A 23,634-nucleotide genomic window follows, 5' to 3' on the forward strand; every position below is an offset into this window, starting at 1 on the left:
GCCACCTGAGAAGCCCCCTCAGCCTGGCCTACTTCCTGCGAGGATACATCCTGTAACAGTAAAGTCTCATCCTGAGACTCCAAAGAAACACCTGGCAAAACCTCCGGCTCCACTGAGCCTTCTAAAGATCTGACGTCAGGGACTGTCGGTTCTTCCACTCTAGGCTTTGCTGCTTTGTCCTTGTGCTTTTTGGCGGGCGTCGGAGCCTCCGGCGGCATTTTATAATTACAACGCTTCCCAAAACTAACCTGGCACAGTCTAACCTTCTCTTAATAGTGCGTTTGTTAAATCTAGCACAAGAGCGGCATCCAACAACGTCGTGCTCAGGCCCTAAACAAGGTATACACAAAGTATGGTAATCCCTATGAGGTATCTGTTTCCCACAAGAAATACAGTTATTCACTTTTTCTGACATCCGGTTAAATACTGAGGCAAGAAAAACCAAAATATTCCCTAGCGGGTACTTAGCCAACTTTGATTCGGTCTGAAACTCTGACTTCAGAAACTTTCAGAACGCCAACCTGCACTCGCAAAATTGCTTCTGCATCGGACCATGCGGCAAAAAAGACTGAGGATATGACGTCGGTCATGCGCATTAGTACCCTGACGTACTGACGTCAGTCTAATGCGCCCTGACCGACGTCAGCCATATACTTTGGTATTCGGGCCGACTGGACAGCGGACTACCCAATAGTTAGGACTGCAGCAATGTGGAATGAAGAACATCATTTTATACAGCCCACCTAATCATGAAAGGATTCACATCTAGATCAGGGGAGGTCATCGTGCCTCTTTACTCATCCCTCATCAGGCCCATAATTGAGTACAATGCCCCTTTTGGGATGTACCTTACCAGACACCTGCAGCAACTGGAAAGACCCCAAAAGTACCTCACCAAGAGGATCAAAGGGCTCAAACAGATGTCATATGCTGCCCGGTTAAAGAAACTCCAGCTCTATTGAGTGGCATACCGCCTGCTCAGAGGCGATATGTGCCTGACGTATAAAGCCATGTCCAACCCGGAATTAATGGACATGCTGCACCTCAGAAAATCCAAATCCCATCGAGCTACGCGCTCGAGAGACTTGAATGTCAGCACTGAAATAAATAGGACATGTTGGAGGGACAGATTCATAACCCAGAGGCTCCCTTCACTCTGGAATAAAATCCCAGTCCAGGTTAGGCAGAGTCCCTCATTGACTCTCTTCAAGAGGAATCTTGATGAGTGGATGGGGGATCGTAGGTTTACCCCGGGTATCACTTCTGTGTCACTGTTAGACAGAGGCACAGTATACTAACCTCAAAAAAAGGCATAGCAAAATTTATTTAAAATGGGTGGCGAAAGCCAAACACACTCTGGCTAGGCTTATAAATGCCCTAGGGCAGATAGCCTAGTATGAACCTATGAACCTAATGGAGCAGGACACCGCAGATTCAAAGGGGGGCATAATTAAGGAGGTTAGTACCAAATTAAGGTCCCAAGGAGGAGGGGGATCTCTCACTGGAGGTCTCAGGAGAGTAGTCCCTCTTAAAAAGGCTTTACAGAGCTTATGAGACATAATGTTTGAATTAGACAACCCAACATGAAAGTTAGAAATGGCCGCCAATTGGACCCTGATTGTAGGAGAAGTGGACCCAGAATAAAAAAGTTGTGCTAGGAACTCCAAAATTTCGTGGACTGGAGCTGAAAAAGGATCTACGTTCCTAGCCTCTGTCCAACAAGAAAAACGTTTCCATTTGCTAGCATACGTTTTTCTAGTTGTGGACTTGTGAGAGGAGACAATAATTTCACACACGGCCGGGGAAATGCTGGGAAGCCTGGCTAAGGTTGGAAGTGGAGCAACCAAGCTGTGAGCTGGAGTGTTTGGAGGGATTGATGCAGCCCTCCTGATTGATGAATCAGTAGGTCTGGAATCGGATCTAGAGTCCAGGGCTGATCGAGAAGGTAATGGTGCAGGAACGGAAACCATATCTGTTGAGGCCAGTAGGGGGCAATGAGGATCATTTTGCAACCCAACAATATTGCTTTCTGTATGAGTTTTGGTATCAGGGGAAACGGAGGGAAGGCATAGAGAAGTCTCCGAGGCCAATCGTGGACTAGAGCGTCTCTGGGAGTGTAACCTGGAAGCGGAAGAAGGGAGAAGTAGTTGCTGCATTAGCTGTTGAAGGGGGAGTGTGACCTGGAAGCGGAAGAAGGGAGAAGTAGTTGCTGCGTTTGCTGTCGAAGGGGGTGGCAAAAAGATCGCAGCAAGGCTGTCCCCATTTGCGGAAGATCAGAACCACAACTACCTGATTCAGAGACCACTCGTGAGGCATGAGAATAGCTCTGCTGAGCCTGTCCGCTATGGATCTCCCAGGGATGTGCGTCAGATTCAGAAAACGGCAGGAAATCGCCTACTGCCAGAGTCTGAGTGCTTCTCGACATAGGGGGTAGGACCTGGTTCCGCCCTGCTTGTTGATGTACCACACCACTGACATGTTGCCCGTTTGAATTGCAATGGTCCCAGAAGGGAGAGAGTCCTGAAGAGCTTGCAACGCTAGGAGCACGGCTCTCATTTCTAGGACATTTATATGCAGATGGTACTCGTGAGGCTGCCAAGTGCCTTGGACTGTCCTGCCCTGATAATGCCCCCCCCTATCAGGGAGGCATCTGTGGTCACTGTGGCAACCGGAGGGGCATGAATGAAGGGTTTGCCCTGAGTCACCATCCACCAGGAAAGGTGCCTTCTGCATGCTTCTGTAATCATGATCGTGTGAGACAATGGGCAGCTGTTGGAAAGACCACTGTGTGAACAGAAGCCACTGAAGGATCCTCATGTGAAAGCGGGCCAGTGGTATTAGAAGAATTGCCGCTGCCATGGAATCCAGAGTTTGAAGGACGGATCTGACTTGGACCCTTTTGCTTTGCATTAGAATTTGTACTTGCTGGCGAATTGCAGACACCCTTTCTGGTGGTAGCCTTGCGGACATGTTCCTTGTGTCTAAGTCTGCTCCTATATAGGTGATGGATTGACAGGGCAACAAGGCAGATGTTTCGAAGTTTATTGTAATGCCTAGCTGGGAGCAGATTGTGATTGCGTAGTCCCTGACTTGCAGAAGTTGATGCCTGGTAGTAGCAGTGAGGAGCCAGTCGTCTAGATATGGAAACACCTGGAATCCTCAACGTCACAGGTGAGCAGTGACCACTGCCATGCATTTGGTGAACACCCTGAAGACTGTGGTGAGACCAAAGGGCAGAGCTCTGAACTGGTAATGACTGGCTCCCAGCCGGAAGCGAAGGAATCTCCTGGAGCGCCTGTCCATTTTGATGTGGTAGTACGCATCCTGAAGATTTATGGAGCACATCCAACTGTCCTGACCCAGAAAGGGTAGAATGGACTGTAGCATGACCATCCGAAACTTTGTTCTTTGAACAGACTTGTTTAGTCTGCTGAGATCTAGAATCGGTCTCCAGTCCCCTGTCTTTTTTGGTACCAAAAAGAACCTTGAGTAAGTTCCGGATCCAAGTTGGTCTGCTGGGACTTCCTGGATGACTCTTTTTCCAGCAGTTTTGAAACTTCTATGACTGCTTGGTCTCTCAGATTGGGCGGAACATCTGGAAGGGATTTGTTTGACGATAAGGGGGGGTTGAGAGAAGGGAATTTTGTAACCTCTGGATATAACTGACCATACCCATTTGTCTTGCGTTAAATTTTGCCAGGCTTTTGGGTACAGTGAAAGTCTTCCAACTGCCTCCAGAGGTGGGCAACCCTTCAGGGATGCTGAAAAGGCTTCTCAGAGAAGGATTCTCTGTTGCCCTGGTTCTGTGGACCCCCTCTGCCACGAGGGCAGCGTCTGTTGTTGTTGTTTCCCCCTCTGCCCCTGGAGGAAAAATTGCTACGTGTGTCAGGCGGGGCTCCCTGGGATTTTTGGAACCATATTTTACCAGTCTTCTGACCCTTGGGGTATGGTCTGCAAGGAGTGGAAAAATGGACTCCCACGGCAGAGAGAGTCTTGCCTTCTTGCTCATACCTAGTCAAAGTGTCTTTCACCTGTGGTCCAAAAAGAAAGGAACCATCAAAGGGGGAGTTGGTGAATGACACTCTAGAGGGTTCCGCAAAGTTACACAGCCGCATCCATGCATGTCTCCTAAGGGCCACGCCCGTACTTGCAGCTCTACTCGCACCATCGGTTGCATAGGAAATGAGCCTCATGGAGGAGTTGACTACAGAATTAAGGGTCGCCAGCTGGGAAGCTACTTTAGCTTGAGCCCCCTCAGCTGATGGATCTTGAAGGGCATCTCCAAGCTCTTTAAGGAGATCCCTCTGAAGCTGGGTAAAATGGCACAAGTAGTTCAGTGACCTCATAGAAAAGGTCGCTGAAGCAAACATTCGCTTCCCGTATCTGTCCATGGTCCTAGACTCCTTGTTAGGAGGATGGACAGGCGAAGAGGTTTCCGCTAACTCTTTTTTGGTGGCTGCTGCTACCACCATGGCATCAACAGGAACACCTTTGGTAAGGAACTGCTTATCATGGGGTGCTGTGATGAACTTGCCAGGTCTCCTCGGAGTTGGCTGCACTGCATCTGGGGCAGACCAAGCCTTTCAAGCCACCACGGACATAAGTGGATCGAAAAGCGGAGAAACCCAGGAGGTGGAAGGTCGGGAACCGAACACATCCAGGAATACAGACTCATCTTCGGTAGGGGCTAGGGGATTCCAGTTCCCCCTCTGCTTAAGCATTTTGAGGATGTCCGAAAAGGAAACATCTTCAGAGGGGGATCTCGGGGACCCTTCAGAGTCATCTAAGTCTGTATTAGGAGTGACAGACTCAGGGGAGTCAATGTGCTTCCTCTTGCACTTCTTCTTACGAGGGGGCCTCCTCTGAGTGTCTGGAGGAGGAGCAGAGGTTGGCACAGGCATTACAGTGGACGGAGCCGATGGGGCCGATGGGGCCGATAGTGGAGCTGACTCAGTGGCCAGCACACTCCTCATGACATCGAAGACGTCCCTGCCATGATGCAGAGAAAGCTCCGGTTCAGAGGAAATCAGAATCTTTCTCCGCACCGAGAGAGACGGCTCCGAGGCTGATGTAGGCGCTGAGCTCACCTGCGCCGAAGCTCCGAGACGGAGAACGGGGTCGGACAAGGGTCCAATGCCACTCGCCCCCTCAGAGCCGACGAGGGAGCCCCAACACCCAGATCCCTCGACGGACGGCACCATCGAGGGAATCAGAGCCGACGACGAAATCAAAGGAGATAAGAGTTACTGGAGCCGACGGTTCCACTACTCGAACCCCAACGAACTCCGGCTCAGAGCTCAATGGAGTCGGAGGAGGAACATCGATAGAAGTGGATGGAGCCGACACCTGTTGAGGAGGGCTGGACAACATCTTGGCAAGTGCCTGCGACTTTAGAAACCTACTGACCACTCTCTCCATGTCGTGATCCAAGAGCCTAGTGGATCGAGAGGAGTGAGAAGATCTGTGACTGCACTCGCTCTGAAGCAGGGGAGACAGAGGAGCCGAATGTATCGGTTCCAGAGAAGGGGACCTCAGCCTCTTCTGGCTCCGCAAAGGCTCCGAAGTTTCTGATGTTTCGATAGTCTTATCAGTTCCAGCCAGAACCGAAGTAGCAGGTAGGGTCTGAACCAAAGACGGCTCAGAACTTGGAGCCGACAATTTGGTAGATTTAGGGGATTTCACGGGCTGAGTCTTGGCTGGTGAATCCTGGGGCTTTAAAAAGTCCCTAAGAATAAGCTTATTCTTACGCTCCTGCAGAACTCCTGGACTAAATGCATGGCAAAACAAGAGTCCTGCAGGTGCACAGCGCCTAAACAATAGACGCAAGAAGTGTGCCCATCTGTCAGGGACATCTTCTGACAGCATGAGTCACACTTCTTGAACTCAGACACCTTGGATTCTTTGGACATCCTGTAACAAATAATACAACAATAGCTAACCAAACAAAATACAGTCTACAGAAAAACACAGTATACTACAGACTACAGCTAAAGTTTTTTTTTTTTTTTTTTTTTTTTATAGGAAAGCCTCCAAATGGCTAGCCTATAAAGAAGGTAGAAGGAAAACCTTCAACTTAAACGGCTAACCGGACAGGAAAAGAATAAGGAGGGGGGGAGGGGAGAACTCTCTAAATTAAACGAGTTCTAAAGGGAAGGGAAGGCAGCTACAAATACACATTTAGCTAACACAACAAATATAAGACTAAAAACTAACAATAACCCCAGGGAAAAGACTATTTCTAGTAAAAAAAAGTTCTATAAATAAAGTTTATACGAGCCTGAGCCAGAAAAACAACACCTCGCATCTCAAGCGGCAAACAAGATCTGGGTAGCTAGTGCTAGGCATTATGGGATAAGGGGTAGCCTCGAGCCAGTAAACAGTTCTCGAGCTATAGAAGATGGCCGAGTCGGAGCCAAGGATCGGCTCCAATCCAATCCCAACCAGCAAGAACGAAGGCGAGATAGAAAATTAACATCTAAAATTCTAAATTCTTATCCTCATGTTCAATTGCAAAGCACAAACATTTTCTGAAATGCAGCAATAAAATATGATGAAAAAATACTATCATTACTAACCAGAAAAAATGTCACATCTATTTGCCTAGGTACTTCATATGCTGATGATATTCAATGGGATCTGTTACATATCTGATAATATTGAATGGAAAAAATGGCAGAAACCCTACTGGCTAAAATCTCACAAACCTAGCAGAATTTGAAAATGTGTCCCACAAACAGACAGAAAAGGACCATTGTTTTTCTACACCTACTGATGTGTTCTCAAACATTAATTCAGTTCTGCTACAATGCTGCTTTAACATCATTATTCAGCATCTGAAGCATTTTCTAGTACACTAAGAATGGCAAATGACTAAAAAATAACAATAATACTTACATTTGGAAATAAAATAAGGAAAGCTGTTAAACCATTCCATGCCTGCAATAATGCAGAGAATTTACTAAATAACACAATGTAGAAAAGATGCCTTACTCCAACAGACCACAAACACCAACATAAAAATACACTCTATAGGAACTAAAAAAGAAATGCATAAAAACAGTCATGCACTGGACCAAGAGAATCTTGCTCAATAGTTTTCCTATTCAAAACATTTAAAGATCTTCCTCAAATCACATCCTGATAAAACAACTTAAGTAGAGACACCGATGTGTGGTTCTTAAAAATGAAATTCTATTTTCATGAAATTATATCTGTGAAAAATCCATGATAAGCATAACTTCAGTTCAATACCACAATGCCACTATAATTTGTGTATGTGCGCATGCAAATACATATGTATACAAGTAGAAATTAAGACATTCTAAATACAAAACTCAATAAAGCAAACTGGCAGTACTTTAAGTAGCAAATATAAAGAGAAATGCAAACTCTGCCAAATGAGTGCCTTGGCCTAAAATACCATATTCCAAGGCAACCTTGTGTTTTCCAACAGTCAGACAGTCTGGTTTTCTGGTATTTTTCCTTGAAAAAAAAAAAAGAAATCAAAGTGTCCTAACCATAAGGAAAGGAAAGATGTGAAATAATAAATAATCATACCTTTCAATTTCAAAGCATTAAAAATACCCATACCAGCCTTCAAAAATTGTAGCAGAGTTCCAGTAAGTTCATGCCTGTAAACAGCTTTAAAGCAAAACCTGGAAATGCAAACTCATTCTGTTAAATGGGCCATCACACTTTTATCCTACCTGAAGGCATGCCCACTTCCCATGGACACCAAGCATATGGGGGCTATTCGCCTGTATCCCTTAAAATAGTCTAATCAAATGCAAGGCTGCAGAACTACAGGACAAGTTTAAAAAGTGTCAGTGGTCACTCGTTTGTTTGAAGGAATCCAAATATTTGGGTCTCACTGAAAAAGTGATCAGTTGACACGTAAGTACATATTGAACTACTAAACTCCATTTTGTTAATGATAAAGAATTCTCTGTGGAGTTAGGTTAGTCAATCACTGCTCATTTACATTCCATTACTCACTTTATCTTAGTTGTACTAGCAACATTCTTATAGGATACACCTTGTATCGATTCTTAACCAATTTTTTTTTATTACAGCTAATTTAAAATTATTTAAACTGCAGATGCTTTTGTTTTATATTTGAAGATTGTACAATTATTGGTCTTAAAATATTTAACAATAATTTGGAGCTTTTCCCTCTGGGCCTCAGCTGAAATGGGCTTTTACCCAGTCTGACTTACCCACTAATCAAATGTTAATAAATAAATTCTCCAACATGACAGGATTGGATCGGAGAGCAAAATATTTTTGTCAGCAGCAGCTGCAGTGGGAAGATTAGTTGAGTCACAGGTGTGTAATAACCAAAAGCTGAACTTTAACACATGCAAAATATCTGCAGCATCTAACACTGAAATAACTGGAACGGTGAAGAAATATTGCAATATTTTAATAGTGATTAAATTCATCCATTACACTAGCCCACTGCAGTGTTGACATATGCTACAAATCTTTCCATATGTGTAAACATTTCATATAAGCAAGGCTTTACAACTGCTGTACTACTTAAAGAAGCTTGTTATTGCATTTTTGCTTACCTGCACTTTAAAGTCGTTTTAATTGTTTAATTTAACTGTTTGAGGCTGCCCACTCAAGTGCGCTAGCCTGTGCAAAGCATTTACTGTGTTTTCCTGCTATTTGTTACTGTCTTAAAGAAAAAAAAATGATATCATTGTTTCCTGCCTTTTCTGAGCTAGAATAGTCCTGAATTCAGGTTCTTCAGTGTTCACCAGTGAGAGTGGGGAGCTTTGAGCAGCCTATCTGTCCCTGGAGGAGTGGTTTCAGCCCAGAAACTAGTTGTTTATTGGCCATTTTGGGCTAATTCCTAGCTCTTTCAAGTCGCCTGCTTTAAAACCCACTTTAGCACAGTTTTGCGCTTGTTTCCGACTCAGCAAAGCTCCTCGTGGTCCTGCAGAGTGGTGCTAGCAGCAGAATGACGAAAAAGAGTGACTGCTACCTGATTTAAGTATTCTTTACTGCCTTTATATTAGCGACTGCATATTCTCGCCAAAAAGTGAGTTTTTAACTGCTGTACTACTTCAAGAAGCTTGTTATTGCATTTTTGCTTACCTGCACTTTAAAGTCGTTTTAATTGTTTAATTTAACTGTTTGAGGCTGCCCACTCAAGTGCGCTAGCCTGTGCAAAGCATTTACTGTGTCTTCCTGCTATCTGTTACAGTCTTAAAGAAAAAAAAATGATATCCTTGTTTCCCACCTTTTCTGAGCTAGAATAGTCCTGAATTCAGGTTCTGCTGAATTCTTGGCTTTAGTACAAGTTCCTGTGTTGCCCATATCCTTACTTGGATAGGGGGAAGCTTCTCTGTTCACCAGTGAGAGTGGGGAGCATTGAGCAGCCTATCTGTCCCTGGAGGAGTGGTCTCAGCCCAGAAACTAGTTGTTTATTGGCCGTTTTGGGCTAATTCCTAGCTCTTTCAAGTCCCTGCTTTAAAACCCGCTTTAGTGCAGTTTTGCGCGATTCTGCGCATAGCGCAGCATTGGGTAGCGCTGCTTAAACAGGTTTAAACTATTCCCGGCTCCACAAAGTCTCCTCTTCACGTTTTCCCTTATAACTGTTCTAAATCTCAAAGTAAGCACTCTATTTTCATTATAAAGCCCTATAAGTAAACACTAATAAACTAAAGCACTACACCCTCTTATACTCCTTATAAGTACTTGGCTCCCTATTGGTCCTTTCTGATCAGTCAAAAAGCAGTTCCTTATACTATTCTGGCATGTCCAAAAGTCAGTTTCGGGTTTACTCTCCAGTCCAGCTGGTGAATCTGGGAATCTTGAGGCAATGTTACAACTGCCTCATGTTCACAGACCATGCTCTCCTCCTTCTAACAAACTCAAATATATTTGAGAGATGCAACTATATAGCCAAACTGGAGGCTGAGCTCTCTCAACTCAGTACTGGCACAATCAGTCAGGAGGAGAAGGTAACCACACACACCACAAATCCAGTCTCACATAGACCTATCGCATCAGCAAACCAAACACATAAACACACAAAAACATACTCGAAGGCTCTAAATAAAAATCTGCCAAAGCAGCAGAGACCTCCAAAGCAGACATCCAAGCAACCACTACCCCACAACAATACGCACGTATCACATATTTCACAAAGTCAGTGTGCCACACAGTCATAGCCCTTAAGGCTAAACAACACACCTAATACACTTGTAATAGGTGACTCTATTGTCAGACACACTGACGTCCCACTCACCAGACTGAACAAGGAGAAGGTCACTGTAAACTGCCTGTTGGGTGCCAGGATCCACCACATAACACACTCAGGTCACTCCAAAGCAAGTACAAATATGACTCCATCATTGTCCATGCTGGTGTGAATGACCCGAGACGTACCTCCCTGGACTACATGAAAAGAGACATACAGGAGCTCTTTGATCATGTAGCCCAGGCCGGTATGACCCTGACCTTGAGTAGCATCTTGCCCTCACTAAGAATGATGCCACAGTATAAAGACAAAATGATAAATTTTAACAATTGGCTAAAGTATTGGTGTCATTCAAAGAGGATCCAGTGTCTGTCAGCCTGGGATGACATGCTCGACAAGCCACGTTGCTTCGCTAGGGACAGCTTGCACCTGTCACCCCTGGGCTCTTGCCACCCCCATAGTGCCTTTTTTAGGCAAGGCTCAAAAACCAAACCCACCTCCATAAACAACACAAGGAGAAAAAAAACTAAGGTTAATGCTGCTCAACGCCAGAAGTCTAAACCTCAAGATGCACGTGCTCGAAGCTCTCCTCAGTATGGAGAATATCGACATCTGTGCAGTAACAGAAACCTGGTTCAAGGCTCCAGAGAGCACCCTAGCACTACCAGGTTATACCTCATACCATGCTTTTTGGCCCCAAAACTCGAACCGAGCCACAAAAGGAGGGGGAGTATCCATATTCATCAACGATACCCACACCTCCAGGTTAGTGGCACTGCACAAAGCATCGGAGACCATCCATGTGCAACTAACAGTGGGCAAAACTGCCTTTCAGCTTGTAATCTGCTACAGACCACCCTCCCAAACTCAGGAACTCCACTCGGCTTTCCCGAGAACACTGGAGAATATGAAGGTCTCTCCAAACACAATAATATTGGGTGACTTCAACTACCCAAACATTGACTGGGAAAACTACTCAAGCCCAAACACCCTCGCCCAACAGTTCCTAGAATTTATAAACTCAAATGCTATTGAACAACTAGTCACCACTCCCACAAGAGGGGAAAACATATTGGACCTGGTCATCACCAACATAGAGACTCAATGTTCCACACCAGAGGTATGCCCCTCATTGGTAAGATCAGACCATAAATTAATCTCATTGGACATCCATTTCCCGCCCCCACCCCCAGCCAAGGAAACCATGGTGAAGAATTTCTCAAAAGCAAACTTCACACTTCTCAAAACCGAGGTGGAATCCTTCAAAGCCCACGGGCCAGTGGAAAATACTGCCCAAACTGCAGAATCCTTTACAAACGCATTCTATGGACACCTACAGGAATGCATGGATCGTGCTATCCCAAATAAAACCAAGACTCACTCCTCCAAAGGTAGGAGACCTGTCTGGTGGACCCCGGCCATAAATGAGCTATACAACAGAAGGAGGAAGCTACTACATACATGATAGAGCAAAATCCCAAAAAGGGAATGCATCTTTTATCAGTACCAGCAAGAAACTACGATCCCTCATAAAATCATCTAAGGCCAGCTTTGAAAGAAAAATTGCACAAGATGCTAAAGATGATCACAAGGCCTTCTTTAGTTATGTCAGGAATCTGGGTGGCAACTCCTAGATATGCTCCGAGTTAGTGCAAAATGACAAAATACACTGATCCCACAAACATTGCCAACATCCTGGCAGACAGGTTCAGTGCAAACTTCTCCCCCCCTTCCCCCCAAAAGAGCAAATGTCTATCCCAACAGAATGTAGCCTCCCTGACATCACAGATACACAGGTGAGAGCTGCCCTCTCCAAAGCAAAAAACACAGCATCAATGGGATACACGAGCTCCAAGAAGAACTGAACCCTCACATAAAGTCACTGTTCAATCTCAGCCTTACTACAAGATATGTACCCAAGGAATGGCATACAGCAACAGTGGTCCCGCTCCACAAAGGTGGTGCCACAACGGACCCCAGAAACTATCGCCCTATAAGCCTGACTAGTCTGGTCTGCAAAGCTATGGAGCATACCATAATGGAACTCATAAACAAAGACATTGGGAAACTCCAGACACTGGATCCTACCCAATTCGGCTTTGTTAAGGGCAGATCTTGCCTCTTGAACCTGATCGACGTCTTTGAAACAGTTACCAAAGCCATAGATGAAGGGAAGGTAGTCCACACAGCCTACCTGGACCTCGCAAAAGCCTTCGACACAATACCCCACTCGGACATCATAAATAAGCTCACCAGCTTAAACATCAATCCCTATGTCACAAGATGGGTTGCAAACTGGCTCGGGGATAGAACCCACATGGTCAGAATTGCAGGTGCCACGTCAGACTCTAAACCAGTTACAAGTGGTGTCCCACAAGGCTCAGTCTTGGGACCTCTCTTGTTCGGTATATACTTCTCTGAGGTACAGGCTAACATGGGAGGACTATGGCTGACTAAGTTCACAGATGACTGCAAACTGGGTGCCATAATCGACTCTCCGGCTGACACAAGCATCCTCCAAAAGGGTCTCACAGACATGGAAAACTGGTGCCAGAGCCATGGCCTAAAGCTAAATGCCAAAAAGTGCATAGTCATCCCCTTTGGGAAAAACCAAGTGCCCACAAATTACCACATAGGTGGTAATCCATTAAGTACGGAAGAAGTAATTAGGGATTTGGGGACCCAAGTAGATAGTAATCTCTCCTTTGACAATCACGTTTCCAAAGTGGTTAGAAAGACCTTCAATATAGCCCACCTTATCACGAAAGGGTTCAAATCTAGATCAAGAGAGGTCATTGTGCCCCTCTACTCATTACTCATCAGACCCATAATTGAATACAATGACCCATTTGGGATGTACCTTACCCGACACCTGCAGCAACTGGAGAGACCCCAAAAGTACCTCACCAAGAGGATAAAGGGACTCAAACAGATGCTCTATGCAGTTCGGCTGAAGAAACTCCAGCTCTACTCAGTTGCTTACCGCCTACTCAGAGGCAATCTATGTCTGACGTATAAAGCCATGTCCAACCCAGAATTAACGGACATGTTCCAACTCAGGAAATCCAAATCCCTTAGAGCTACACGCTCCAGGGACTTAACTTCAGCACAGAAATAAATAAAACATGCTGGAGGGACAGATTCATATCCCAGAGGCTCCCCTCACTCTGGAACAAAATCCCAATCCATGTTAGGCAGAGCCCCTCACTGACCCTCTTCAAGAGAAATCTTGACGAGTGGATGGGAGATCGTAAATTTACCCCTGAGATCTCTTCTGTGTCCATGCTAGACAGAAGCACAGTAAACTAACCTTAAAAGGGCCATCTTCTGTGACCTACTATACAGAGGCACAGTCAACCAAATCTAAAAGGGTGGCGAAAGCCAAACACACTCTGGCTAGGCTTATAAATGCCCTAGGGCAGATAGCCTAGTATCAACCTATGAACTGTTGGACAGCAACTTGTCGACAGCATATTGTACCTTACATAACAAATTGACACTGGGCAGAAAAAGTAACTAATTACTATGGATTAACCTGGTTTTGCTTGTGTTCCCTCATGTTTGGACTTGAAATACGCTGACTACATGTAACTGAGATGACAGCGTTAATTTGGCTGTCGGTTGGCCCCCTTAATGTGTCAAGAAGAAAACCCCAGTGTACATGCACGTATGAGTATATACATGTATGAATGTATGAATCTAATAAACACACACACTTTGTATATACACTTTAAACATACACATGCACACACACAAATGTGTATGTACCAGAAAAAACGCTGTAGGACACTGCTATTCTTTAGAACTTTTATTACATAAAACCACAGAATAAATCACAAGATGAGCGCTTTCGGGACATTACCCTTCGTCAGATCTGTTCTAAAGAATAGCAGTGCCCTACAGCGTTTTTTCTGATATTGTTGGCTGGTTTCATTTGGTAGGACTTTGGTGCAGTACAGGATTGCCTTTTTCACTTTTTTCAAAATGTGTATGTACATTACATATATATCTATACATCATTTATCTACAGACAGAATAGTGTGTGGTTATATATATGTGTGTGTGCATACATGTATAAAGGAGTGTGTGTGTTTATACATACATTACTATAAAATATATATGTACTTTTTACTATAATGAAAGATTTAAAAAAATGCTTATGTTATGCAATATTTTGTGATTTGTGTTTTAAACTTTTTAAACTTGTGTTTCTGAGTGGTAGTATCCCACAAACCTATAAGGAGTAGGAGGGGGTTATGCAAAATTTATGGTAATTAGTTGTCCACATTTTTTTTTCTTTGGCCAGATGTACCTACTTTTCAAGAGGCTTTGCCCAAATTTTCAATGCCTGCAGGTTGTATAGTATGGCTACGTTACAAAACCCCCAGAAAGTGTACCATGAAGTAACATAACTACATGTTAACTCCCTGTACTGTTGTATTTGTGCTTAAGTGATAAGCCGGAAAATCCTTTATGCAACTTTACTATGCACTACTATTAGACACATTGAACGTAATGTACACAAACGGATTCCCCAACACAGGTTTATTAAGTAAAATTGAGCTCCAGATAACAGCTTTCGTTCACTCAAATGAATAAACTTCTTCAGAATAGCCCAACAAAAACAAAATGAGTTTAAATACACTTATGAAAGACACACCCCCACTACATAATTGATTGCACAAACAGCTAAACGCGATTTCATAAAAATACTCCAATAAACTCTATAAAACATGCATAAAATACATGAAGAAATTAAAATACACACACACACACACATATATATATATATATATATATATAAATTGTTATTTAATATTATGTATAAAGTATTTAATCGCACACATGGACTTTAATTTTAGAAAACTTGAGATGGAAATGACCTCGTTAAGGCCAGGTGGTTGGCCTGCATTACATCTAAGCTGCCATTTGAGTTCTAAAAACTCTAAAAACATATCAATAGGGCCACCCCCTGGGATCCTGCTCAACACTATCAACTACTATAAATTTAAAACAATGTGCAGAATTCTCTTTAATGTGTTTAAATAGGGCGTTTCATTCATCCATTTTGCCAATGTCATATGCACGTTGATAAATTCTACACCTAAATTGTCGAATAGTCTTGCCTATATAAAAGCAAGAACAACATTGGCACAATGCGATATACACAATTCCCTTACTGGCACAATTACATTAATTTGCGAGGTTTAATGCAACCATAACCTTGAAGAAAAAATTCCGTGCCCTCAAGTAAATGGATGCATTGTGAACAATGGCCACACTTAAAAATCTTTCCTACTGAAGGGTCAGAAAAAGGTCTTTCAAGCATCATTTTAAAGCAAATGTCTTTTTGATAGATTATAACAGGATGTGCCCTCACTTTACTAAAAACATTCATGTCACATCTAAATATGTCCCACAAATTCAAAATAATCTGTTTAATTTCCTTGAAATGTCTATTAAATGGAATAATCATGGCTTTGTTAAAACCAATATTATCTCTGTTACTAGTAAAAACTGTTGCAGTGGAATTAGTTACCTGACTGTTACCCAACAAAGGTAAATAAACTCCATTTCTCCTTTTCATTTTATCAAACATGTCATAAAGGAAACTACTAGGGTAACCTCTCTTGTGGAACATGTCCCAAAGTATGTTACACTCATCCATGAACTGATTATCTTGGCTCACCATACGGGCCAATCTAACACACTGCCCCTTGGCAATGGCTTTTTTTTATGTAAAGGATGCCAGCTGCTGAAATGTAAATAAGAATTGGAATGTGTTGGTTTTCTATACAATGTAGAAGTAAATCATTGTTTCTCCTTATCTTTACTGATGCTGACATCCAAAAAATTGACCCGATCAGCCTCAACTGTTATTGTAAACTTTAAAAATTCGGTGGAATGACTAGTAAACTCAAAAAATAAATCCAACTTCTCCCTTGTGTCCTGCCAAAAAAATGATTATATCATCAATAAACCATCTATAGAGACACCAACTATCCTTAAACTGCGATGTGAATAGAATGTTGGTTTCCCAAAAAGCCATTATGACATTTGCAAATACTGGGGTGCAAGATGCCCCCATAGCTACACCATGAATTTGTTTAAACAGGTGCCCTTCAAAAGAAATAAAATTGTTTCCTAAAACAAGCTCCATTAATGTGCTAAGAGTTAAACTCTTATCCTGGTTCATTTTACAACGAATAGCCAGGAACTGAAGAAACCAATCAATGCCAAGGTCATGAGGGATACATGAATATAAATCCTTATCAATTGAAACAAAAAGCAAACCATCACTGTAAAAACTGTTGGAAACCTGGGTTAAAAAATCCCATGAATCTTTTAACAAAGGTGAATAAACCCTTGAATATCTCTTCAGTTTCATTGTCAATATATTTGGCAATGAAAAAAGCCTTTGAGCCCTTGGCGTCCACTATAGGTCTTAATGGAGGTTCTGATAAACTTTTATGCACCTTGGGCAAACCAAAAATAGTTGGCGTTTTGGGATATTGGACCTTCAAATAATCATAAACGGTCAAGGAAATTTGATTATTCAAAAATAAATCTTCCATGGCTAGGTCTACCCTTCTCAAAGCCCCACTCAATTCATTTACAGAAATTTCATCATAGGCATAAGAAAATAAGAGAGATAACATTTTGTTGACATAATTATTAGAATTCATTATAACCAATCCGCCACCTTTATCAGATTGCATAATACGAATAGAAAGATCTCTCCTAATACTGTTTAACAATCTAGTTTCCTCAGTGTTTAAATTACATGTACAAGTTTGATTACATACAACAATACGCCCAATTTCATTTTCACATATCCTATTAAAAACTGAAACCAATGGATGTAAACTGGGGTTAAATACACTCAGCTTCTTGTTCATATCCTTGACTGCAACATTAGTCTCATTACCAAACAAAATAGAAAAACTAAGCTTCCGGACAAATAATTTAAGTTGCAATAACACCTGCTCCAATGTCATATTTTGAAGTGGCACAAAAGTCATGCCCTTGTCAAATAAATTTGCCCATGTTTCAGTAACTAAAAGGTGACTGCAATTAAATATTTTAAAGTCACCCATAGAATTCAAAATGATGGAAACAGATGTCTCTCTGTCTACAGAAATGAACACCATCTCCAATTCCCCCTCATCTTTTAATTTTTTACTTTTAAGTTCCCTGAGATACTGATCGGTTTTGATGAAAATGTCCTCATATTGTTCACGTTTAATTTGAAAAGTAAGTCATTTTTGACAGAATTTTCTAAAACTTGAATGGAATATGACAATTCCTGCATATCTTTTTCATATGAATGTAAAAGTACCTGTAAAAGTTCGCAGCCTTGCTTGTTGAACAAAGTTCACTAGAGATCAACATGAATATGAGAATGTTACTGCTTATCCTAAACCTTCCAATGCTCATTTAGTTAATGTTGATGGTACAGAGGTTGCTCCTGATGTTGAAACAGTGTTTGATTCTGACATGGGTACAAATCAAAAGGCCTTTGATGGTGCAGTCACTTTAGATGTTCCCCCTGTGAGAAGATCCAAGCAGATCATGAACAAGAAAGGGAGCAACTATCCAGACCAACAATCCAAATACTCTCACCCCACCCCCATCCCCCTTTTTCACCACAAAATTGGCAAGGAGCTCGGGGGAGGTGGAGAGGACAGATGAGGGGGAATTGGAGATAGAGTTCACTTCTGTAGACAGAGAGACATCTGTTTCCATCATTTTGAATTCTATGGGTGACTTTAAAATATTTAATTGCAGTCACCTTTTAGTTACTGAAACATGGGCAAATTTATTTGACAAGGGCATGACTTTTGTGCCACTTCAAAATATGAGATTGGAGCAGGTGTTATTGCAACTTAAATTATTTGTCCGGAAGCTTAGTTTTTCTATTTTGTTTGGTAATGAGACTAATGTTGCAGTCAAGGATACGAACAAGAAGCTGAGTGTATTTAACCCTAGTTTACATCCATTGGTTTCAGTTTTTGATAGGATATGTGAAAATGAAATCAGGCATATTGTTGTATGTAACCAAACTTGTGCAGATAATTTAAATACTGAGGAAACTAGATTGTTAAACATTATTAGGAGAAATCCTTCTATTCGTATTATGCAACCTGATAAAGGTGGCGGATTGGTTATAATGAATTCCAATGATTATGTCAACAAAATGTTTTCTCTCATTTTCTGATGCCTATGATGAAATTTCTGTAAATGAATTGAATGGGGCTTTGAGAAGGGTAGACCTAGCCTTGGAAGATTTATTTTTGAATAATCAAATTTCCTTGACCGTTTATGATTATTTGAAGGTCCAATATCTCAAAATGCCAACTATTTTTGGTTTGCCCAACGTGCATACAAGTTTATCAGAACCTCCATTAAGACCTATAGTGGACGCCAAGGGCTCAAAGACTTTTTTCATTGCCAAATATATTGACAATGAAACTAAAGAGATATTCAAGAGTTATTCACCTTTGTTAAAAGATTCATGGAATTTTTTAACCCAGGTTTTCAACAGTTTTTACAGTGATGATTTGCTTTTTGTTTCAATTGATGTAAAGGATTTATATTCGTGTATCCATCATGACCTTGGCATTGATTGGTTTCTTCAGTTCCTGGCTATTCATTGTAAAATGAACCAGGATAAGAGTTTAACTCTTAGCACATTAATGGAGCTTGTTTTAGGAAACAATTTTTATTTCTTTTGAAGGGCACCTGTTTAAACAAATTCATGGTGTAGCTATGGGGGCATCTTGCACCCCAGTAATTGCAAATGTCATAATGGCTTTTTGGGAAACCAACATTCTATTCACATCACAGTTTAAGGATAGTTGGTGTCTCTATCGACAGTTTACTGATGATCTAATAATTTTTTGGCAGGACACGAGGGAGAAGTTGGATTTATTTTTTGAGTTTATTAATCATTCCACCGAATTTTTAAAGTTTACGATGACAGTTGAGGCTGATCGGGTCAATTTTTTGGATGTCAGCGTCAGTAAAGATAAGGAGAAACAATGTTTTATTTCTACATTGTATAGAAAACCAACACATTCCAATTCTTACTTACATTTCAGGAGCTGGCATCCTTTACATAAAAAAAAGCCATTGTCAAGGGACAGTGTGTTAGATTGGCCCATATGTTGAGCCAAGATAATCAGTTCATGGATGAATGTAACATACTTTCGGACATGTTCCACAAGAGAGGTTACCCTGCTAGTTTCCTTTATGACATTTTTGATGAGGTAAAAATGAAAAGGAGAAATGGAGTTTATTTACCTTTGTTGGGTAACAGTCAGGTAACTAATTCCACTGCAACAGTTTTTACTAGTAACAGAGAAAATATTGGTTTTAACAAAGCCATGATTATTCCATTTAATAGACATTTCAAGGAAATTAAACAGATTAGTTTGAATTTTTGGGACATACTTAGATGTGACATGGACTTTTTAGTAAAGTGGGGGAACATCCTTTATAGCTTATCAAAAGGACATTTGCTTTAAAATAATGCTTGAAAGACCTTTGTCTGACCCTTCAGTAGGAAATATTTTTAAGTGTGGCCATTGTTCACAATGTATCCATTTACTTGAGAGCACAGAATTTTTTCTTCAAGGTTATGGTTGCATTAAACCTCGCAAGAAATATAATTGTGCCAGTAAGGGAATTGTGTATATCGCATTGTGCCAATGTTGTTCTTGCTTTTATATAGGCAAGACTATTCAACAATTTAGGTATAGAATTTATCAACATACATACTACATTGGCAAAATGGATGAACAAAACACCCTATTTAAACACATAGAGAATTCTGCACGTTTTTTTTTTAATTTATAGTAGTTGATAGTGTTGAACAGGATCCCAGGGGTGGCCCTATTGATTTCTTTTTAGAGTTTTTAGAACTCAAATGGCAGCTTAGATGTAATGCAGGCCATCCACCCGGCCTTAACAAGGTCATTTCCATCTCAAGTTTTCTTAAATTACAGTCCATGTGTGCGATTAAATAGTTTTTACATAATATTAAATAACAATTTATATATATATATATATATATATATATATATATATATATATATATATATATTATTCATGTATTTTATGCATGTTTTAAAGAGTTTATTGGAGCATTTTTATGAAATCGCATTTAGCTGTTTGTGCAATCAATTATGTAGTAGGGGGTGTGTCTTTCATAAGTGTATTTAAACTCATTTTGTTTTTGTTGGGCTATTCTGAAGAAGTCTATTCATTTGAGTGGACAAAAGCGGTTATCTGGAGCTCAATTTTTTTTGTTGAATAAACCTGTGTTGGGGAATCCGTTTGTGTCCGTTACGTTCATACCAGTTTGAGTTTGTAGTTTTTGTTACTATTAGACACATTAATAACTAGACTCAGTACCATGTTGCAGCCAATGTCAGAGATCAAACAGAAGGCAGGGTACCATGTATGCTCTTCATGTCAAGGGCAGCCACTTGGTTAAGGATGCATTATTCACCCTGTCCAAGCTACACCTCTGTCAGTCTAAGCGCATTTTAGAACCTACCCTACCAGACACACAACTGGCAATACTAGATTAATTTCAGTGTACTGAATGCCTTGGAACACAAACCAAACCATTAAAACCACACAGACACGGTAACATATACTTAAAATGCAACATATAAACATTAAAAAAGTTTTACTGAGAAAGGGTTCAAGTTCATGTCAACCACACAAATCTAGTAAAATACACATAAAATGAAACACACACATATAAAACATTTTTAAAAACTCATTTTTTTTTTCAAGTGCCCAAGCTCCTAAACACCCACCCTCCTTACTTAAATAGACCAACTCCAGAGTCACCTAACTTCAGAAAAAACATCAAGACTACCTGTACTGAAACTCTATTCTGCATCCTGTCTGCAGAACGGTGAGCACAAAAACAGAACTGTAACTGCAGCTGAAAAAGATAACAAAACAGACTAAAACCTTGTAAACTAAAATCTGGCAAAAATGAAATCGTAACACTTCTCAGAAAAAAAAAAAAACATGAAATCAAACCACATTCATTGAATATGTCAATCAATTTATTTGCTACAACTACAATTTTGTCAGTAAAACTCCTGTTGATGGAATAACATGCTCCTAGTCATACCATCTCTTAGCCAGTAGGCTGTTTTTTTAACATTACACACGGAACATTAAAAAATTATCCAATGGACTGCAAAATAAATAGTCACTTGAATTTTAATTAAATGAAATAAAATACAGCCACTTACTTCTAGTACATCTGTAGACAGTACTTCATTTATATTATTAGGTTTTTCTCTGAATTCTTCTTTGACTGCTTCCTGTCCTATTTTTTTCTTTGTCCTGTAATAGAGCTAAATTAAAACAAATCTGATTTAAACTCGACATAACTCCTTCCAGAACAGTTTTAAAATAAATATATTTAGTTTTACATGTATAAATGTGAATGTTTTTATTGCTTCTATGAAAAAACAGCAGCAGTTTATGCTTTCTATAGAAAAAAATCAGAATGGGTGAATTTCACATGATATTAAATGATGGTAAAAGGCAAATGACTAATGTGCTTAACTGAGGAAGTATGCATTATCATTATTAAATATCAACTATTAACATGTGTTACTAAAAACAGTGTCACTAATCATCTTTAGTTTGCCTCTTTATAAAGTACTGTTTTGTACCTACCATAAATGTAGATGTTAGAGTGTATACCCTGATGAAGTCATCACACTTGGGTTTATCCTGCCATCAGGCGGTCCCGCAGTTGGCCTGAATTCCAAAGTCTTGGTCCGGCGTCGGTTGCTGTCGCTTCTTCCATGACGTCAGTGCGCCAGGCGTATACAAGAGGCATCCAATGCCATTTTCTTTAGTTTTTCTTGCCCCAGATGTCAGGTGCCCCCCCCCCAAAAGGTGGTCAGTAGATAGTACCAATAATAAAAGTTTAGCACAAACAAAACATCCCTCCAGCTATAAGCAAATACACCACAAAGGTTGCATCAGATTTTAAGGTATTGAAAGGTTTAAGTTTGGTCAGAGGGGATGCAGGGAGGGTAACCTGGACTGCAGCAGGGTATACACTCTAACATCTACATTTATGGTTGGTACAAAACTGTACTATGTTCATCGTGTTACCCTGTTGCAGTCATCACACTTGGGTAGAATCCCAAAGCTAAGGAAGGGAGGTGGAGTCAAACAGGGATAGAGAAGGCTAGAAGGCCCTGCAAAACTGCAGTGGCGAAGCCAGCTCTAGTTTTAGAGTAAAGTGGTAAGTGATAGTGTTTGGTGAAGGTGTGTACTGAACTCCAAGTTGCAGCTTCCAGAATATCCTTGGTTGGCACCCCCCTGAGGAAGGCTGCAGATGTAGCTGCTGCCCTGGTGGAGTGGGGCCTTATGCTAGCAGGAACTGGTTTTCCATGATGGGTGTAGCAAAAACGTATGCAATGTCCTATCCATTTGGAAATGGTCTGTTTTGAGATGGCCTTTCCTTGTGATGCTGTAGCAGAGGATACAAAAAGCTGGTCAGATTTTCTGAAAATAAGAAGTTATGTACCTACCATAACGTTCCATGTTAGTTGTCTTCTCTCGCCTTCTTTCTTGCTTGATGGGTTCGGAGCCGATCCCTCGGCTCCGACTCGGCACTTGCTTTAGCTCGAGAACTCCTTTTACCAGCTCGAGGCAGCCCCATATCCCATGATGCAAGGCAGGAAGTACCCAGATCTCGTTTGTTGACAAAAGGGCAATAACACCAAGCATAAACAATACTTCCCAAAGGAAGAAGAAACTTACAAATGGAAAAAGGACCAGGTCTGAATGGTCTTTAGCATTATAGTTTCTTATACAAGGTCTGTCCAGGCCAGGGGAAGGAGGGAGGGTCAAGAAAGAAGGCGAGAAGACAACTAACATGGAACGTTATGGTAGGTACATAACTTCTTAATGTTAAGTTGTCAATCTCGCCTTCATTCTTGCTTGATGGGACCGCGTCCCTAGCACCTCTATCCTGGGTGGCTCAATGGAACAAACTCTTGAGGACTGTAGAGCCAAAACTGGCTCTGTCCCTGGAGGCCAAGTCCAATTTGTAATGGGAAACAAAAGTGTGAGGAGTGGCCCAAGTGGCCGCTGCGCAAATAGTGTCTAAAGGCAGTCTAGCTTGAAAAGCTGTAGAAGTAGCTAAACTCCTAGTTGAATGTGCTTTAGGTTTTGAGCACAGCTGTTTTCCCCTGATCGTATAAATTTCAGTGATGACCGAAGAAAGCCATCTGGACAAAGTCACTTTAGAAACAGGAAGGCCTTTTTTATTATCCGCATAGGAAACAAAATGTTGATCAGATTTTCTAAATTTTTTTGTTCTGTCCAAATAATATCTAAGCTGACGGTGGATGTCAAGATAATGTAGCTTT

General features: G+C 41.3%; 1 protein-coding gene across 1 annotated transcript in view; it reads right to left on the reverse strand.

Annotated features, from left to right (window-relative positions):
- Window positions 1-23,634, reverse strand: part of SNAPC1 (small nuclear RNA activating complex polypeptide 1) — a 588,252-nt gene that overhangs the window by 296,227 nt on the left and 268,391 nt on the right. Inside the window, exon 4 of the mRNA XM_044074493.1 lies at window positions 21,490-21,594. Within this exon, the coding sequence (XP_043930428.1) occupies window positions 21,490-21,594 (105 nt within the window). The remainder of the gene's footprint in view (window positions 1-21,489; window positions 21,595-23,634) is intronic.

Source organism: Protopterus annectens, chromosome 6.part0, assembly GCF_019279795.1.
Source record: "Protopterus annectens isolate FY-2018-M chromosome 6.part0, PAN1.0, whole genome shotgun sequence".
Lineage (NCBI taxonomy): Eukaryota > Metazoa > Chordata > Ceratodontiformes > Protopteridae > Protopterus > Protopterus annectens.